Raw genomic sequence first — 19,313 nt, 5'->3', positions numbered from 1 at the left:
TGGGCTTATTTCTTGAGTTGTATAATCTGTTGTAACAGTGAACAGGCTATACCATTGCTGTAAAATCAGATAATTTTGTGGACCTGAAATTCCAGTTTTGGTATTGCCAGATTCTTTGCAGGGATTTATAATTGTGGATGTAAAATGAAGTGGTAGTTTATTTGTTCTTTGGGATCTAATTTCATGTTTTGGATTTAATTTCATGTATTGACGCAACTGCAAATTCCAAAAAAATTTAACCTCATGAATATCAGTGATTTTACAGTATATTGTTTGCATTTTCCAGGTTTGGTGATTTTTAGCCAAGTTAAGGGCCTTGATTCATCAAATTTCATGATGTTTTGGCCACTTCTATTTTTGCTGGATATCGGAGTGATCAGTACCAAGCCTCATCATATTGTCAGCATTTTCTGGTTCAGAGATTTTCAGTGGAGTTATGGCCCTTGATTTGTCATATTTTATCTTGTCCGGGCAACAGGAGGAATTGTACCAAACTTCACATGAGTGATTAGCGGCAAGTCTCATTGTGCATGTTGTCGGCATTTTCCGGTTTGATGATTTTCAGCAGAGTTACAGCCCTTGATTTGATGTTTTTGCCACTCCTTGAGTTAAGGATGTGGACCTGCAATCACTTCCTTTTGGGTTTGAAACCTTACTATGAATTAATTTGTGAGGGTGTGTCCAGCAAGCTTTTGAAGTGGTTTTACCCAGATGCCTGATTGTGGGATAGACATGACCCTTGATCCCACAAAAGTGAGGTCTTATTTTTGAGTCTGTTTGCTGATGAAGAAATAAGGAAACAAGATAAAATGTTTCATATTGTATTCATTGCATAATTGTCAAATATTGGTGTGATTCAGTTGAGCCATATAGAACATTAAACACCCTCTAACAAGGACAAATATAGTTGTCTATTTAAATGTCACCACAGCAAAAACAACTAAACTTTTTGCTATTCTTACCTCTTTTTGAGACCACTTAGGCTAACCAATTTCTGTTCAGATTGTAGATTTTTGGTTTTAAATTAAATTACTGACAAAAATTAAGTAAATTTCCATTTTCCTGATATCAAAGCATCAAGCAAAATGTATGGAGGCAAAAAAAAAACACCCAACAAAATAATAATTGTCAGTATGTTAAAATACTGAATTTAAACTTGAATATGTTTTTAAGAAATTTTCTTACTTAATTTCACCTGAAAGTGAACAACACCTTGTAATAAATCATCTTTTTTTTTTTTGATGAGTAAAGGAAATATTGTAAAGTCACTAATTTTTGTCTCACTCCGCCAGAACAAGTTTGATTATCAATTCAGGTTGTATGTAAGAAATTTTCAGTAAACAAAATTAAAAGAATACTGAAATACTGGAATTGCTCTGAAGGTGAATTTGACATTCCTTACCATGGCTCTATAACACACAGGTAAGTATAAAAAAACATCTATTTAAATACAAAATTCATAAATCTATATATAGACAAACAATAACTTTTCATATATACCCATGTCAATTTCATTAGTTATATTGCACAAAATTAACTTCTATATCATACAGCAAGACATTTTCAAGCCACCAAATTAACAACAACTGTACCGTGAATTTTACCTTACAAGTTACATAAGCAGATTCTTTAAGTCTTTACTGACTAAGTTTCTTATTAAACCGTACTATGATATTTCCCGTACAAGTTATGTATGCAGATTCTTTAAGTCTTTACTTACAATATGTAGATTCTTTAAGTCTTTACTGACAAAGTTTCTTATTCAGCCTTTGTCTATTATTCCAAACTCACTGAACATATTAAAATCAGGATGTTAATCAAATTTCAACATTCTATTTCACAAAGCATTATCCTCCAATAAAGTCATTGTTAATGTGACAGTACATAAATAAATACAAGACTTGGGCTTAGTAATGGGACTCAATACTTAATGGTACCCTTGTGGTAAAATTACAAAACATCCTCTGCAAAGTAAATAAGCAATATAATTTTTCAGTTTCAATGTTAATGTACAGCTTGATCAGAAATATGTGGTAATTATATCACTAGAATAATCATGCAATGGTAATTTAAATCCGAAAACCTCTAAAAACAATTGTTCCATTTTAATAAATATAATGAGCCGTGCCATTAGAAAACCAACATAGTGGCTTTGCGACCAGCATGGATCCAGACCAGCCTGCGCATCCACAGTCTGGTCAGGATCCATGCTGTTAGCTAACAGTTTCTCTAATTCCAATAGCCTTTGAAAGCGAACAGTATGGATCCTGACCAGACTGCGCGAATGGTCTGGATCTATGCTGGTCGCAAAGCCACTATGTTGGTTTTCTCATGGCGCGGCTCATATAATGTAATCTTTGATAACAACAAGCTAATATAATTAACAATCTATTTGGATCAATATAGAGATGAACCATACCACCAAAAACAATTCAAATAAAAAAAATCCTGGCTAAAAATTCATGCTTGAAGTCCATAATGAAAAAATACTTCTGTTATTAGGAATCTGACAACAAGTATATAAATACAGAAGACCCATGTGACTTATACAACCATACAGAAAAAAAGCTTCCTCCAGTACAATATATCTCAGGTTTAACAGTTATGAATGAAATTCGTTGTCAACCTTCACAAAACAGACATGATAAAATCTCTCAAAACTGAAGTTTTCCTTTGCTTAACAGAGTGAAGTAAAATACACAAAGATTTCTTCTCAAAGTATCAATATTATATCAAAACTTGAAAGTTCATTCTTATCATTATCACAATTTGTCTTAATATTACACACAAACACCAATAATTGATTTGAATACTTTGAAAATAAATTCTTATCAAATGCTAATGTAATAATAGACATATGTTCAGGTCCATATATTATGTAGTTTTTATGACCTGCCTCAAAGTAATATTGATCAAGGTAACAAAAAAACCTACGAAACCATTTTACTTTTACGCAAGTCAAAAAAACTTCATGTTCACCACAAATGAAGTTTACAACTGTAATGTTGTGTATCCATGATCTTATATGAAAAAGTATGAAAAGTATGAAAATATTTCATATCAGTGGTGTCTTATATCAGTTTTAGAGGACCTGATCATGCTGTGTTCATGACCAATCAAATGAGTCAGTGTGTTTCAGCCGGGTAATGTATATAGTATTGTCTGGTATTGTATTGCAAAATGCCACCATCTTGTACAATATCCAACTTATAGTCAAGTATATATAGTTTCTATTAATAGCACAAATTCCATCAAATGCCACAAAACTCTCTTGGCAAAAACTTCCTACTGAAAACATTGTTTCAATCTTTCATAAAAAAAAAGCTCCAACACAAGTGTGATTTTTTACATAAAACCTACATCATACATGCAGAAGTTATAAATATCTTGCACAGATTTTACTGAAATATATAAATCAAGTTAATCTCATTTCAGTGATATGTTGCAAATAATTTCACATGATATGAAATGACTGACCAAACGCCAGGGTATTGCATATACGATATAGCTTGTTGAAGTCTTTCACTGGTAGAGCTCTCAATCTTAAACAGAATTTCTTACACGTGTAAGCTGTTTTCACAGAACATATCAGCACATCTTTCAGTTCCAGGGAATAACTAAATGCCTGCACAAATAGCACGTTTATTAAATATTTCACCGTACAGAATTAACTTCATCCTGTGCGAAAGTTTGTGTAGTTCCAGGTTTTATCCAAGATAAACCGTTCTTTTTATGAGGTTCTGTTTCAAGGTCACTTTGGTTTTTCTGAAATTATAAAGGAAAAAATCATAAAATACCTAAATTTGCACCTAAATTTGCAAAATATATAGAGGAAATTTGCTGTTTTACCAATTAGCATAAATCTGCTTAATTTGTTACCATGGTGATGCTTATATGGAAGAATAAAGCAGCCATTTTCTAGCAATGTAAGAATTTACAGTGTCATGCTTATTCAGTTATGTTCTACAAAACCGAAGAAACATCAAGAATGAAAATTAACTTTCATTGCATTTGCGTGTTTTTTTTCTTGTAAGAAAGGGAATAAATAATTCCACAATAAAATTACAAGTATGTAATGCTAATATTAAACTTTGACAATCACAACTGCCACAAGGAATGGGACTTTACATTGTGCTGTTTACAGAGGAAGGGTCTAGTATAGAAGTGTGCTCAGAAAGAGTAATAAAATATATCTTACTTTTATGTCAACTTAAAGAAAGCTAAGAAGCTATATCAACAGAAGCTTTAGGTAGCCATAGGATGTGCATTAAGATCATGTTGTGCCAAGTAACCATGGGTTAAAACCAAAAACAACCAAGTTACCTGACTTAGAGTTAGATGACGACTTTACCTTGCGAGTGAGCATGTCTGACTTAGCTTCTTCATGTGTACTGCTGTCCCAGGGTGAAAATCTGAAATTGTTTAATAGTACAAAAATTAGTGTTTTAGGATTAACGAAGTGTTCAAGATAGTTCTGTAATGACGTTCTGCACTCAAGTTGACAAATAATATAGACATAGGAGATATTTGTTTGTTTTAGGTGCATATGGAATATATCTCATGAAAAGTGAGACAACTTTTATATTTTTACATGACATGGACAAGTGAACATTTTCTCACTTCTAGGTTAGGTATATTCCATATTCACAAAAACAAATCTTCTTTTCTTTTTATCCTTATTTATATTGAAATATGACTTTTGCAATACTCATCTCAGTGCTGGAAGCAGTTACTTAAAAATTTAAATGACTTAATAAGACATCTTGAAATGTTACAAAAGCACAGCTTAAATGTTTATCCCATTTTATGTGAAACACTAGACATAAATACAAGTAAATCTGCAAAGTTACACCACTTACAGTGTAACTGATATAGATTCTACGTCACAGATAATTCTCAATATTTCACTGAGACACATAAATTTTCATATTGCACCAATGAAAATATTCAATTTTTTTTTACCAAAGCTATGAACCGGTAGAAAAACAATGAAATTCTGAAAACAAAAACTTTGTCCCATTAAATGTAGTTGTCTCTTACCTTATCATATGAGCATCATTAGATTCTATTGGGTTATAAAGCACTTCTTTACTTGAGCAAACAGTTCCCTCAATCTTCTTTCTGAACTGTTCCATGTCATGTTCATATCTGAAATACAGTCAATCACATACTGAAATCCTACATTTACATTATATATCTATTGCAAATGGATTGAAAAGTATTTACCTTCCTTTACAATGCCAAGTATCTTATTTTCATTTTTTTTGACACAATAAAAGGCATTGTACACATGGGCTTGCTGGTTTCTATACCGGCAAGGAGAGACCATTTCATTAACTGTTACTTCATATTCCATATGGCAATTATAATTAACCTACAGCCTTCATGTAAAGTAGGTTTTTTATTACAGGAAGGGAGTATGCAGATGTTCAGTGCATCATGTCCAGAGTGAACACCACAGAGAAGGCAGAAGTATGACGTACTGAACATGTTGCTTTGCAAAAGTTTATTTGCTAGGAAATTAAGAAAATATCTGTCTTTCCAGGTAACACTTGAAGCCTGGAGATATCATTAACATGGGTTATACCGTCCAAGTATTTTAAATTTCACTACTTTATACACATGTCTAATATAGTATGATTCAAACACATAGTAAGAACTTACAGTTCGGCTGCCTCTGTGTTTGAAGGACACTTGGGATCTATTTTGAAGAAAATTCTTCTAATGTACAAAAGCACCTGCCACAGGTAATTGGCATTTCGTCTGAAAAAAAAAACCCAAAACACATAAATTACAATACCGGCAATCTGAACTGTTTTCTAACTTACACCCTTATCACTATTATGCTTAGATCTGATACTGAAATATTCTGGCATATTGAGTATATGGTTAGTTCTTGAAGCTTTTACAAAAACGGTCTGTTTAACCTGTCTAAAAATTTACTATTTATTAATCTTTCTTTCTGGTAAGAGAACACTTCACACTGACATACATGTGTGAGACAATCAAGGTATTTCAATATACAGTTGAAACTCGGTATCTCAAATTCCTAGGGATCAAGCACTTTATTTAGAGATAACTGAAATTCAACTTAAAATGATATTTTGTTCATGTTTTTGGGACGGGACTTGAAAATGTCTTCGAGATAGCCCGAGTTTTGAGATAAGCTAGTTTAGAGATATGGAATTTAAACTGTATATTGTGACTGTACAATCTTATGGGACAATTTAATGTACACAAATTAAGGTACACAAAATCTCTTTTATAAATCACTTGCAGACAAAAATCAATCAAGAATCACAATTTTTACACTTCGTCATTCTCCAGAAATAAACACTACAAAGTAAGACTTACCTCCACTTCTTGAATTCTCTTTTCACATCCAGTTCAAACGTTTTAGGATCAACCAGTGGATGGAAGACAGGGTACTCAAAAAATACTCTCTGAAATGTAGCAAAACAATTTTCTATGTTACAATCTTAAAAGTAGAACAGACAAATAAAGAATGAAAACAACAGGCATTACTGTCTTTAAAATATATACAGATACTTGCAGTGTTCTCAAATTTAAGACTGGAAACATTGTGTAAGCATATATCTGTTACTTGCCAAACTATATACAATTTTTGAAAGTTTTGCTCTTCATCTGTGTTTCAAAATTTTGAAGAAAAAAAACAAGCATCATTTTTTTTCTAAGTGAACCACTACTGTCCAACATAATACAGAGGTGAAAATTTTAAGACTCGATGTCTACCTACAATCAAAGTGTAATAGAGATCATTTACTCTACAGGATCAAAATCAGATCCTAGATACTGCTGGTAAAAAATTCTCACTTTTGAAAAGTAATAGTGAAAAACATTTAAATGTGTCATGAAAAATGTAATCGTACTTACAGGACAATCACCATTTGGATAGTTCTCAGGAATGTTGAGGTTAAATCTGAACACAGCATCTTGGTAGAGACCCTGACGGATAAATATCACACCATTCCATACTGAAATAATGACAGAAAAAATAATCATATGAGCCGTGCCATGAGAAAACCAACATAGTGGGTTTGCGACCAGCATGGATCCAGACCAGCCTGCGCATCCGCGCAGTCTGGTCAGGCTCCATGCTGTTCGCTAACAGTTTCTCCAATTCCAATAGGCTTTAAAAGCGAACAGCATGGATCCTGACCAGACTGCGCGGATGCGCAGGCTGGTCTGGATCCATGCTGGTCGCACACCCACTATGTTGGTTTTCCCATGGCACGGCTCAAATTATTATGATGATGTATACAGCCGTGTTAGTATAATAATGTTACAGCATACGATCCCGATTTAATTAATCAAAAGTTACTGTTTTGTTGTTTAATCATACATTTTTATGTCTCTCTGGCTGATGGAAATACTATGAATGAGAGTGTAGAATAAAATTGCTCCTGCTCAATTTGACAAAGGCCGACAAAATCCCCATTTTGATTTTGTTAAATAAAAACTTTAAAATTTAAGAAATTCACAGAAATTAAAAAACAACAGTTTTTAAAATCATAAGTATCCATTTTTAAATGGAAGGAAGTGAATACTGCCTGAGTCAAACTGAGCAGTGGTTGCGGGGAGGTGGGCAGTATGGGTTGACTTTGTCCATATTTTGCATTATAAAGTAGCTTTAACATATTAGGGTATCAACCAACAGTTATTTTCAAACTTACTGTTGATCTCTCTGTTAAGTATCTATTTTAAGTAATATAGCAAGCTTCAGTATTGAGATATCCTGATGAAATATTAAAGAACCTAGTACAGAAAAATAGATTTATAACCTGATAAAGAGAGATAATTTAGCTACTTACTGAAGGGAGACAATGCTGATGGTATCACATATATTCCTGGCAGTTTCTGTTTGTGTAACATGTTACTGCAAGAAAGAAAAACATTGTCAGTTTACCAAATAGACTTTCCACAAACCAACATTTTCACTAGTAGTATTTAAAGCAGGCAGCTCACTGAGCAGGAAATATTTTTCCTGAAAGCCACTGGTTTCACGCTTTTTCAGATACGAATGGTGTCATCTCAAACTCTTTTATAAACAGCATTTTATTTACATATAACTTGTTGCTAAATATCTACAGCAATGAGCTGAAAGGTGTAAATCACAGACACTTAAATTATCACCAGTATCTAATTTTAATAGGACTGTTGCAAATGTTTGATACAATTTTTACAATTCTTCGGCTATTTCTAGAAGTCGGATACAGATTTTGTATCATAGTCATTTGCAGATAAGCAGATATTCAAATTTTTCACTCAAAACAAGTTACAGGCCTTAAAAAACACAGCCTTATAACTGAGTACAAGATTTGATTTTACTTACTATTCATTCATGAGAATATACTCCAGTTTGAATTGTCCATTACCACCGCCACCGCCACCTGTCATTATGCTGTTTTTATTAATTACACTCGCTGACATCTCAGCCTCAGTTTCACTATCTGGGATAGGGGGCAGCACCTGAAAAATATTTTTACATTATAAATGAAAATTCCCTGAAGAAGGCATGTAGCCGAAACGTTGGAATATTAGTAAATTGTAATTTGACTATGTGTTCGGTTTTTATCCACTACATTGCATTATCAATGCAAACTTTTGACAAGTCATGTACACTTGATATGCAAACAGTATATATTAATTTTGTAGGTGCTGCATCAATTTACTCCAACTGAAAACCATTTTCCTAAATGTGCACTTGAATTATAGTAAGAATTTCAATTATTACAGTGAACACTTTCAACTGCCTAGTTAAATGCCTTCTCAGAGTTCTGCCACCTTTTGCCTTATTTTTGCAGTTAGCGCTCAAAGTTCATGTATCATCAACTATTCTACCTCTTTTATCTTGCATGATAACAACAGAAATCTGTGCTAGCAGTACAAAAACAAAATAAAATCTGGTCCAAAAGAAGATGTTTAAAACCTTTATAATCATAACCAATACAAATACATTTGGAAAGAAAAACAAAATTTGGGTAACTAACTCACCTTACGCCCTTCCCTCCTTTCTGCGACTTTCCCCTTGGTGACTTCTGGTGTATCAGATGCCTCTATATCACTAGTGGGTGGGGTATGCGAACTAGGAGTTGTGGCTTTTGTGTGATTGTTTTCTTCAGGTAAACTCTGTGGTGATAATCCAGCAGTCTGCAAAGACATTATCATTGTTCCATTAAAGTTTATATTTAAATGTTTCAAAAAGTCCTTTTTAGCATGCTAATTTTTATTTTGTAACATCCAGGCACGATTTATATAAAACACTGACATAAGTCAATAAAAACCACGTTAGATGTCTTACATTTACTGTTAACTTCTAAATTTGTTGATTCTGATCAAATTCTATTTAGTCAAACAAGTTAATATTAACTGTCAAAAAATGTTGACTCTCGGATGACATCCATTCTTTGACATAAAAGAATTAAACCTTTACACAACAGTTAATAATAGACCAGCTCATCAGATTTTCCGTACAGCTTTCAAAGTAGCTGTACAAAATCCTTGATTTATTCAATGGCTAAATTAGTTTGTTCAGAAATAAGGCAATTTATATTCATAGTCAAATAAAGATAGCTAATTTTGCTTCCAAGATTGTGAAATTTATCTTTGATATCTGCTGTTGATTAGAAAATTACAGAATATTTGGATACTTTATGCAGTACAGTGATAATGAACAGTTTCCAGCCCCATTTTCTCAATATTTTGACATTTAGTTCATTACTTTTGAAGCAAAAAAATATCCTTAGCTTTCTTTGACACAAATTGTTGACATTTTAAACTTCCTACAACAACAACAACTTACACTAGAAGCAGACGACAATGTGAAATTTTTCTGAGGGAAATCGGGATTAGATCCATGTGTATTAGACCACATTATGTTCATCACAACTTTATCGTGCATTCCGTGCACACGCCACGTGAACTGATGATTGTCATTTAACATGCCACTGAGAACATCTATCATAGTTTTGGGCATATTTTCCATATCCTTTTTCTCATTTCCGACCAAAATTACCTTCATTATGAACTAATCTCATCATAAACTCCTTGTTTTTACTTCTTTCATTCAAACAATGAATTACGTATTTCACAACAAAAATTGCCGCAATGAATGTCATAAATACAGCATCCAGGCACAATGTCATGAAGAAATTTTTTTATTCAGCATTGTTAATTCCAAAAGATTTTATTACAAGTTTTCTCATTTCCTGTTATCATAATATTTTCACATAGGAAACAATGTTTGCCATTTCTTCATGATACTAAAATAAAGTTAAAATTTCATGTTTGCCTTGCGAGTCCCTTCCATGTAAATTTAAGTAAAAAGTGAACATGTTGTTTTCGAATAAATCTGAGGAAAATTTCAAAATAATAAACAGGTATGAACTCAGTCATAATATCAAATTACAAGCTTCTAAATTTTGAAAAACAATGCATGATAAAATTGTTTTATTGTCTTCAAATAATAAACAAGTTATGCCTCATCAGCCATCAAAGAAGGGTCATACTCTTTATGCACTGAAGTTCAGAAAAAGAATGAAAAATAAGGCTATAATCATTGTTTGTCTGCAGACGTAATTATATTATGATTATGATTATAGCATAGGAACAGTTACAAACTACTTTCCAAAGGGAATTTTATATTATATTGGTATTTATTTGAGACCAAGTTCTACCATATCTGTTCTTTAATTTTTTTATATTTTTTTTTTTTTTTTGCTTTTTTAGCAAACTTGAATTTTGCCTTTCATCATAGCGTATCAACTTTAACTGGATTTCTTAATCTTATCACAGCGATATTATTAAACAGAAAACTAATTTTTAAAACATATTCAATGCTTTGCATTGTGATGATATCTTTGACTCATCAAAAGTATTTTGCAGCTTATTTCATCAAATCTGACCAAAACATAACAAAGCTTTGCAATTTACCGATACTAAAATTCTCTAAAGACTTATATATAAAGTAGACAAACTCATCTCCTTAATCACTATATCAAATGTGGATCAACTTTAAAGATAGGAGATACATTCAACATTTTGTCATAAAAATTAACAAGGAGTGTTGTCTCCCTTGATTTCCATAATGGTAAAAATGTCAGGCCCGCACAGACTTGTTACAGACATGACCTGTTTCAATTTCATTCATTTCAAACCACTCCCTAGTTAAATAATAAAGGCAATTTTGGACAGACTCATCATGATGAAGGTTTTCCATTTTCTTCAGTGTAATTTCTTTCTATGTTCAACTTGATGTAATAAAAAATGGATTTTAGGAAATATTTACACAACTGAAAGGAATAATTGTGACAAAAAAAAGCAAAATGGTTCGCATAAATCCTTTACTTTTTCTGTGATATTAAACAGCAGCTCCCCCTATCTCCAGACCAATTTATCAAAGTTTCTGGGGTTTTTTTTTTTAATTTGGCCAAAGACATTTTTCTACTCAATTTATGTACATATAGCAGCCTAATAGTATGTGAAAAAAGTGTCTCAACATTCATGTTTTCTATCAAACTCTTTTTTATCAATGCTCTGACAGCTACACTCTTGGGGAAAAAATAGGATGGGTAATCTGGGATCCGGACATTTGCCCCCCAGGACATTTGCCCCCCCAATGAAAAAGTGGACAGCCGGACATTTGCCCCCCAGATGAAATGGAAGATAGGACATTTGCCCCCCATTGCTTAGTTTTGGAATGGACATTTGCCCCCCAATAGTTTTGTCCCCCAGTGATTTTTTGGGAACTTGATACAAGACATTCGTCATATTTTAGGGGACAATGGCTTTGTTTTATACAATTTTGTAGTAGATAATTGCCAAATTAACAAGTTTGAGTGTTAAAAACAATGCACTAATTAAGAAATTTTAACACTATTATGAGCACTATTATTACTCAATAATAGGCTATTATTTACCTTAACACTTGAAAGCAATTAACATATTTATCAAATTATTATCAATAAAACACTTTATTTTTACTGAAAATTGCCTTTTAGAGTAATTTTGATAATAAAACAACCAAAAATACAGTTATATATACTGGCATATAGGACAAAAATATTGGGGGGCAAATGTCCATTCCAAAACTAAGCAATGGGGGGCAAATGTCCTATCTGCCATTTCAACTGGGGGGCAAATGTCCAGCAGTTCATTTTTTCATTGGGGGGCAAATGTCCTGGGGGGTAATCTTGTCCATCAGGATCATCTCCATGGATGCCAGATAAGTTACAATAAATACCATCCATGTTGTTGTGTACACTATCAAACTCAATACATGCTCATGGACCTATTTAGCTACTATATTAAAAGGAACAAGGCAGCCTGAAAGACAGCTAAATCCCCCGCCACTGCTATGGATAGTGAATGGGTAAACCTTTGACCTTTAGCTGTGACACTGACCTTGAACTGACATGGCTGACTCATGAATTCTGCACAACGTCTTGATGAGGTGATCATTTGACCCAAGTTTCATGAAAATCCTTCAAGGGGTTTAGGAGATACAGAGTTCAAACCTTTGACATTGAGTCGTGACCTTGACCTTGAGCTGACATGGCTGACTCATCAGTTCTTGATGAGGTGATCATTTGACCAAAGTTTGATGAAAATCCTACGAGGGGTTAAGGAGATACAGAGTGGACACAAAATGGAAGGCTCAAACCTTTGACCCTAAGTTGTAACCTTGACCTTGAGCCGGCATGGCGGACTCATAAGTTCTGCACATCGTTTTGATAAGGTGATCATTTGACCAAAGTTTTATAAAATTCCTTCAAGGGGGGTTTAGGAGATATGGAGCGGACACAAAAGTGTTACGGACAGACGGATGGAGACCATTCCTATAACCCCCCACCACTTGTGGCGAGGGATTAATTACGGATGTGAGGTATTCACCAGTACACTAGGTTTAATGGTGTTGGTTAATTGCGGTAAGTAATGCTATGCACACCATGTCTTTGAGACTTCCAGATACAGTCAAACTTCCATTGCAAACTATGCTGGGGCCAGCAAAATTTGTTAAAATTATTGCAATTGGAGCCATCGAAAATCATACATTATATAGGGATTTTATAAGGACCTGTAGATGAGATTAACGAAAGATGGCATTCGAATTATCCAACTTCGAGTAAACGAAGTTCGACTGTATTCTGAATATTACACTAAGTATACAGCAATGACACAAAATATATATCTGTACACTATGATCTGAAAAGTATAGCAGTATGTACCTTGCTATATACAGGTCAAAATATCATGATATACTGTGGTACAATCATCAGTGGTGATACCCAACTCTAAAAGGAACACAATGTATTCTGACCACAATTACTATGGTCATGTACCAGGAATAATACCTGTACTTTACTAAGCGTTTTGCATTGTTTGTATAACAGGAATTGGACTTTTAGACAGTAATTAACAGCACTGAATTATATTAATTTTGTTGATAAAAAAGCATGGAAAGAAAAGGAAACACAGGCTGAATTTAGAAAGAAATACATATTTGATTCATTAACAGTACCAACGCATAGGTTACTACAAATGGTAATTAAAATCTGCTGATGATTAAAAAATTTAAATGAAAGGGACAAGGCAAGTGAAATCACATTGATATTACCTTCCTGGATGACTGGTGACTTCTTGTTACCATGGTTACTGCAGATATTCCAAGCAGAACAGAAACACAAGTAATGTCAAGAGCAAGTCCAGAAACAAACTTAACACCAGAGGTTGCAAAACCTGTCACATTAGTCACCTTACTTAACATACCCAACACTGATAAGCCCCCTGGGCTTTTCACAGCAACAGGTGAAGCAGTCACTACGGATTCACATTTTGAACACATAGTTATTGTCTTTTCTCTGCACATAGTCCTTTTTAAAGTCTGAATACTTTTACATGAAACATTTGAAAGCCAACTAAAGTCACAACAACCTCCTAAATAATTCAGCAGAAATACAAGACAAAGATCCAAATAAGGCCAACTAGCACATTCAAAGATTTAGCACATAATGACAATGAAAGTATCTTCCTAAAATCAGGTGTCTCTGCAATCATCAGTCTATTTGTCACACAGTGTATTAACACAATGTCAAAGTGCAATTAACACTGACAGCCTTCTTTCTTCCCTCAGACATCTGCTAATTAGGTGATGTAACAATCCAGCATATAATTAAGGTGATGTTAAAGGGTCAACCAATTATGTAAAAGTGTGAATGCCAAACACTGACAAACTGTGAAAATTCGTTTTAACATGAACTATCAATGTCTTTCAATCACACACTTCTTTTGTTAGGGTCTTTAAGGGTATTTGACAAACCCTTTCAGTATCAATAATAGGGTTAATCCACTTTGTAAATAAGCCTATCAATGTGCAATTGTCATTTAACAAAAAGTGCAAACAACAAACAAATTCTCTTTGAAGTAACACAGACAAAGAAACATTGATGTAGACAACTCTGTCAATGCTCAACAACAATATCTTTATGTTGCATTTGACCTTAAACTTGTTCTTTTTCAAACCTGTATGACTTGATATAGATCCACTTAGTTTTATACTTGCACTAAAAAAATAATAAAATTCCTTTTTGAAATTGTGATACAGGTCCACTTTGTTTTGTACTGAAAAATGACAAAATCCTTTTTTCGCAAATTGTTACACTTGATACAGGTCCACTTTGTTTTATACTTAATATACTTATAATGGAAATAATTTGAATCCTTTTTCAAAATTGTTACACTTGTTACAGTTCCACTTTGTTTTATGCTTGTAATGGAAAATGATTTGAATCCTTTTTCAAAATTGTTACACTTGATACAGTTCCACTTTGTTTTATGCTTGTAATGGAAAATGATTTAATCCTTTTCTTGTTTTTGAATTGTTACATTTTTCGCTCAGTCTGTCTCTTTGGTCAAAACATTATCTCAGTAACTACTGTTTTCCATCTCCATTTTTGTTTAATATATAATGTTCAAACTCCTATAACCACCATTTACTGTTAAAATATCTCTGAGCTCCCTAATAATCTTTCAGTGCTTTTAATACCCTATCAATCTCTGTATCATAAATTGTGAAATTGGTCACATTTAAGCAGTAGGAATTTTTTTCAAATTTTAACACTATGCACTGCTTTCTAAAATTCTACAAAGATTCTATCATTTTTCATTCATGAACTTATATCCTGTAATTTGCACAAAGTTGGGTAAATTCTGCACCATTCCTTTGTTAGCATTTATCAAAACATAAAATCTTGTGTAATTTTCACACTACAGATGTCAAAATTAACAAAATTTGATAAAAATCTGCCAAATGCCCTAGCAGGTGGCCAGAGAAGTGTGGAAGTTGTCAAAACTGTAAACTTCCTCTCAAGTCTTTTGTTAAAATATGCCTTCCAGACAGGTTACAACAACAACAAAGGAAATATGGATAATACACAGCTGAAACATATGTACATTAATAAATGATGTAATATTAATGTATGCTATTATATCAAATAACAGCACTATGCATTAAGATTAACTGACTAATACATCTGGTGTGAATGTATATAATATATTTCCTTAAAGTATGTTGTTATCAGGCAATAATAGTGATATTAACCACAGAAAAGATATATAATGTGCCAACAATATTATACAGAACAAAAAAACAGCAGGATGGTAGATTAAGAGGATTATGGATTACAGTTTCAGATCTGACTGCAGATATATAAGTAAAAGAATAAACAGCAGGATTAGCAAATGTGGTAAGAAGATCGGCAGATTGTTGTGATATGAATGGTGGAGAACACCATTACTGAAACTGCCATGACTGGAATAGATTTCTTATTTAACATTGGCCAAAGACCCTACCTGGAATGTATAGAACAACTTATTTTTCCAGGCAAGCCCACAGCAGATGTTGTGTTTGCTTCTATGATAACCACTCTATGTAACTGGGAATAAAACCTGAGTGGGTAGCACTGTAGTCCGGGATCCGGACACTTGCCCCCGAGAACATTTTGCTCTCCTATGAAAAATTGGAGTGCTGGACATTAACTTGGTAGCCAGTAAAATCTACCAGCCCTTAGTGAAGTCACTCGCCCTAATAAAATTACAACTATCTTAATGACTTCTTTTTAATACTGTCACTTTTATAATAAAAGTATTATGAACAAGAAACAAATTGCAAATATAATACAGTAGACAATATTCTCTTGTTTCTTTTTTGTTTAATCGTATTAGTTTTGCTAATATTCTCTTTTCTCGGGAAGACGTTTTTCTTTCTACCATTTTTTGTCATCTCCACCACCTGGTTGCTTTCAAAATACACTACGGGTGTTGGTTTGTTTGGACGTTGCATGAAGCCATGCTTTGACAAAGTACGGGAAAATAAACAGTGATGATAATAACATTAACTCGGATAAAATATCTTTTATTCTGACTGGCTTACAGAACATGTTTTTATTGTAATAACTGCATCGATAATAATCACAGTCTAGCGTGCACCTGTTAATCATTATCGTTGTGCGATTGAATTTTAAAGCATCTACTGACATAAATATTGTTATCGTTGTTTCGCACTCACCCGGTCGAGTATACAGCGAAGTCTATTCGTCCTATCCTGACTTTAACCCCAAAAGCGAGTCGGCGAGTGGAATTTTACACCCCTGTTATGCAAAATTTTCATTTTGAATAAAAGGCTATAACATTGGGGGACAAATGTCCATTCCAAAAATAAGCAGCAGGGGGCAAATGTCCTATCTACCATTTCAACTGGGGTGCAAATGTCCAGCAGTCCATTTTTTCATTGGGGGGCAAATGTCCTACAACTGAGGGTCACATAAGAACCATTTGTTTGAAATTATTTTGAAGTCCGGCCAGCAGTTTCATACAAGAAGACACTATATACATATCAGGAAAAGTGACCATGGCAGCCATGTGTTTTTGACAAATTGGAATAATTGAATAATCTTGGTAGAGAGTTACATAAGGACCATTTGTGTGAATCAGACTATCGGTTTAGGAGATGTCGTTTGAAGATTTTTCTATTTTTAGCTCTGGCAGCCCCAATGTGCAACCAAGCGGAACAGTTTGAACAATTTTGGAAGAAGACAACCCAAGGAATATCCAGGTCAAGTTTCATCAATTTCCACCACAAGATTTCAGAGAAAATATGACAACGGACGAATGCCAGACAGACTGACAGTGAGTGATCGCAGTAGCTCACCTCCTGCACTTTGTGCTCAGGTGAGCTTAAAAAAAATTGAAAAAACAATGTCACTGTTATTTAATGTGTGTAAGCAATGTCCGGCCTTGCATTTGCCAAATTTTTCCCTAAATTTCACATCTTTTCCCTATTTCTCTTAGAGGAAGGTCACTTCTCCCTAACTTTCCAGGCTAAGGTAGTCCCTGATATAATGAGCTTGGAAAGAGAGTTGCAAGATTGAGCCAGACCAAACATGCTTTTTTGTTCTGTTAGGCATAAAAAAAATTAGTTTGTTTCCGGTATCCCAACCTACCCTAAATTTTTGGCCTGACCCTAAATGTTTTTATGGCCTTGGAAAATTTTTTTTTCAAATTTTTAACAAAAAGTTGCAAAACTGCACTTTTTATGCTTTAAATGTGGTCAGTGATGTTAGAAATCAACTTACTGATGCTCTAAAGGCATAACCCCCTTATTTGTATTCATTTTTTGGCATTAAAATAATTTCCGAAAAGTCTCACTAAAATAAAAATAAATAATAAAAAATAAAAATTTCCGACCTACCTACTCTAATTTTTTTGAGCATGTTACCGGAAACAAAGAATATTTTTTAGGCCTTACCTGATTTCCATTCACTATATGATCTGTCATTCCACATCTGGTTGGGTTTACATCTCAAACTGCCTTGTTGTCACATTTTGTCGCCTCTTGCTGTTCATGCAACTTCGGTTCTACACTAAAAGTCCTACCTCAGTCTGAAAAAATAAAAGAAATGCTTGTATAAACAATGATTATGAAAACAATAACAGAGTTAATGAATTCAAATGCCTTTTCCTCTCTCTGGGGCAGACCAAAAGGGAAATAGCAAGGAAACAACAGACCATTTGTGTATATGAAACATACAATATGTCAAGGCCTAAAACTATAGAGTGCCGTTTTACTACTTATTTTAATATTTACTACTTTGAGACAGCCTAAATACGTTTTATGGATATCACATATTTAATTTGTGACGTCATATATCTTAGCTTTGATTTTATGATATCATTAAATGAATTACTGATATCCAAAACTAAAGACTATTTTAAATATCTTAAAATCCATTCTATGACATTACATTTTAATAAACATTGTACTTCTTGTATCTGACCTTTGACCGTAAGTGTGACCCTGACCTTAAACCTAGGGACCTGGTTCTTGACACTCTGTTTCATGATGGTGAACAATTGTGCCAAGTTACAAATGCTCCATACAAAGTTCGTGGACGCCACCCACCCGTCCATAATACCATAATACATCCCGTCTTTCAGGTGGGTGTATAAAAAAAAAACCCTCAAATTTAGAGACATCCAATATCATATTTTGTGTTTCCTTATGTTATCTTTAAATCATTTTTGGACTTCACAAAACACATTTAATGATATCTTAAATTATTATTAGCAGTATCATTAAATACACTATATTTTAAGATATACATTGAATTAAGAATATCGCAGAATGAGTTTAGGGAATCATAAAATAGTGAATAAATAGTAAAACCTCATAGAACAAATATCTTCAGTCTTAAAGTTATATCTTCTTCTTTAACTTACCTTTAGCTAGCCAAGAAATCTTCTACGAACAATATTTGGATAACTGATCCCCATATAATATTGAATACTGAACAAGACAAGAGAAAGAGCAAATCTACTCAGACACATTTAAGTAATCCAAAATCTTAGCAGAAAAGATCATTTCTAGGTTAACAAAACATAATAACCACTAGTATATCTGTATTGTCCATCCAAAACATATCTGACATATCAAACTATTCTAGAAATTTATTAGATTTGACAAATGTTAGCCTCAGGTTAGATACATTACTCAAAAATGTACATCCATTCACCTAATTTCATAATAAATTAACAGCAGTCACGACTATTAAATAAAGGTATTTTTTTATCAGATTAATAACTATGATACCTTTAAAGGTGGTCAGTCTCATGTAAGCAACACTTTTTTTTACTTTTTATTAATTAAAGTACATACAGCTCCACTACACAGAGTTGGATCCTGATTAGAATGGTATGTTTTACAGTCTTTAAATTATTTTTTAATTACTCCCCTTTAA

At 33.3% G+C, this 19,313-nt stretch overlaps 1 protein-coding gene across 6 annotated transcripts in view; it reads right to left on the bottom strand.

Annotated features, from left to right (window-relative positions):
* Positions 1-807: 807 nt before the first annotated feature.
* Positions 808-19,313, bottom strand: part of LOC123549789 (AKT-interacting protein-like) — a 43,053-nt gene continuing 24,547 nt past the window's right edge. For 4 of the 6 annotated variants that reach the window (XM_045338189.2, XM_045338188.2, XM_045338190.2 and 1 more), the window contains exons 2-11: positions 17,825-17,958; positions 9,016-9,171; positions 8,354-8,490; positions 7,833-7,897; positions 6,895-6,995; positions 6,355-6,443; positions 5,665-5,763; positions 5,041-5,148; positions 4,352-4,412; positions 808-3,765 (exon numbers count right to left, since the gene is read on the bottom strand). In XM_045338189.2, coding sequence (XP_045194124.2) covers positions 3,655-3,765; positions 4,352-4,412; positions 5,041-5,148; positions 5,665-5,763; positions 6,355-6,443; positions 6,895-6,995; positions 7,833-7,897; positions 8,354-8,490; positions 9,016-9,171; positions 17,825-17,854 — 957 coding nt within the window. In that variant the 5' untranslated portion in view covers positions 17,855-17,958 and the 3' untranslated portion in view covers positions 808-3,654. Of the gene's footprint in view, positions 3,766-4,323; positions 4,413-5,040; positions 5,149-5,664; positions 5,764-6,354; positions 6,444-6,894; positions 6,996-7,832; positions 7,898-8,353; positions 8,491-9,015; positions 9,172-9,823; positions 10,357-17,824; positions 17,959-19,313 lie in introns of those variants that run through there. The other 2 variants (XM_045338187.2, XM_045338185.2) reach the window with 2 other exon arrangements.

This window comes from Mercenaria mercenaria, chromosome 6 (assembly GCF_021730395.1).
Source record: "Mercenaria mercenaria strain notata chromosome 6, MADL_Memer_1, whole genome shotgun sequence".
NCBI lineage: Eukaryota > Metazoa > Mollusca > Bivalvia > Venerida > Veneridae > Mercenaria > Mercenaria mercenaria.
This window is presented reverse-complemented; position numbering and strand designations above follow the sequence as displayed.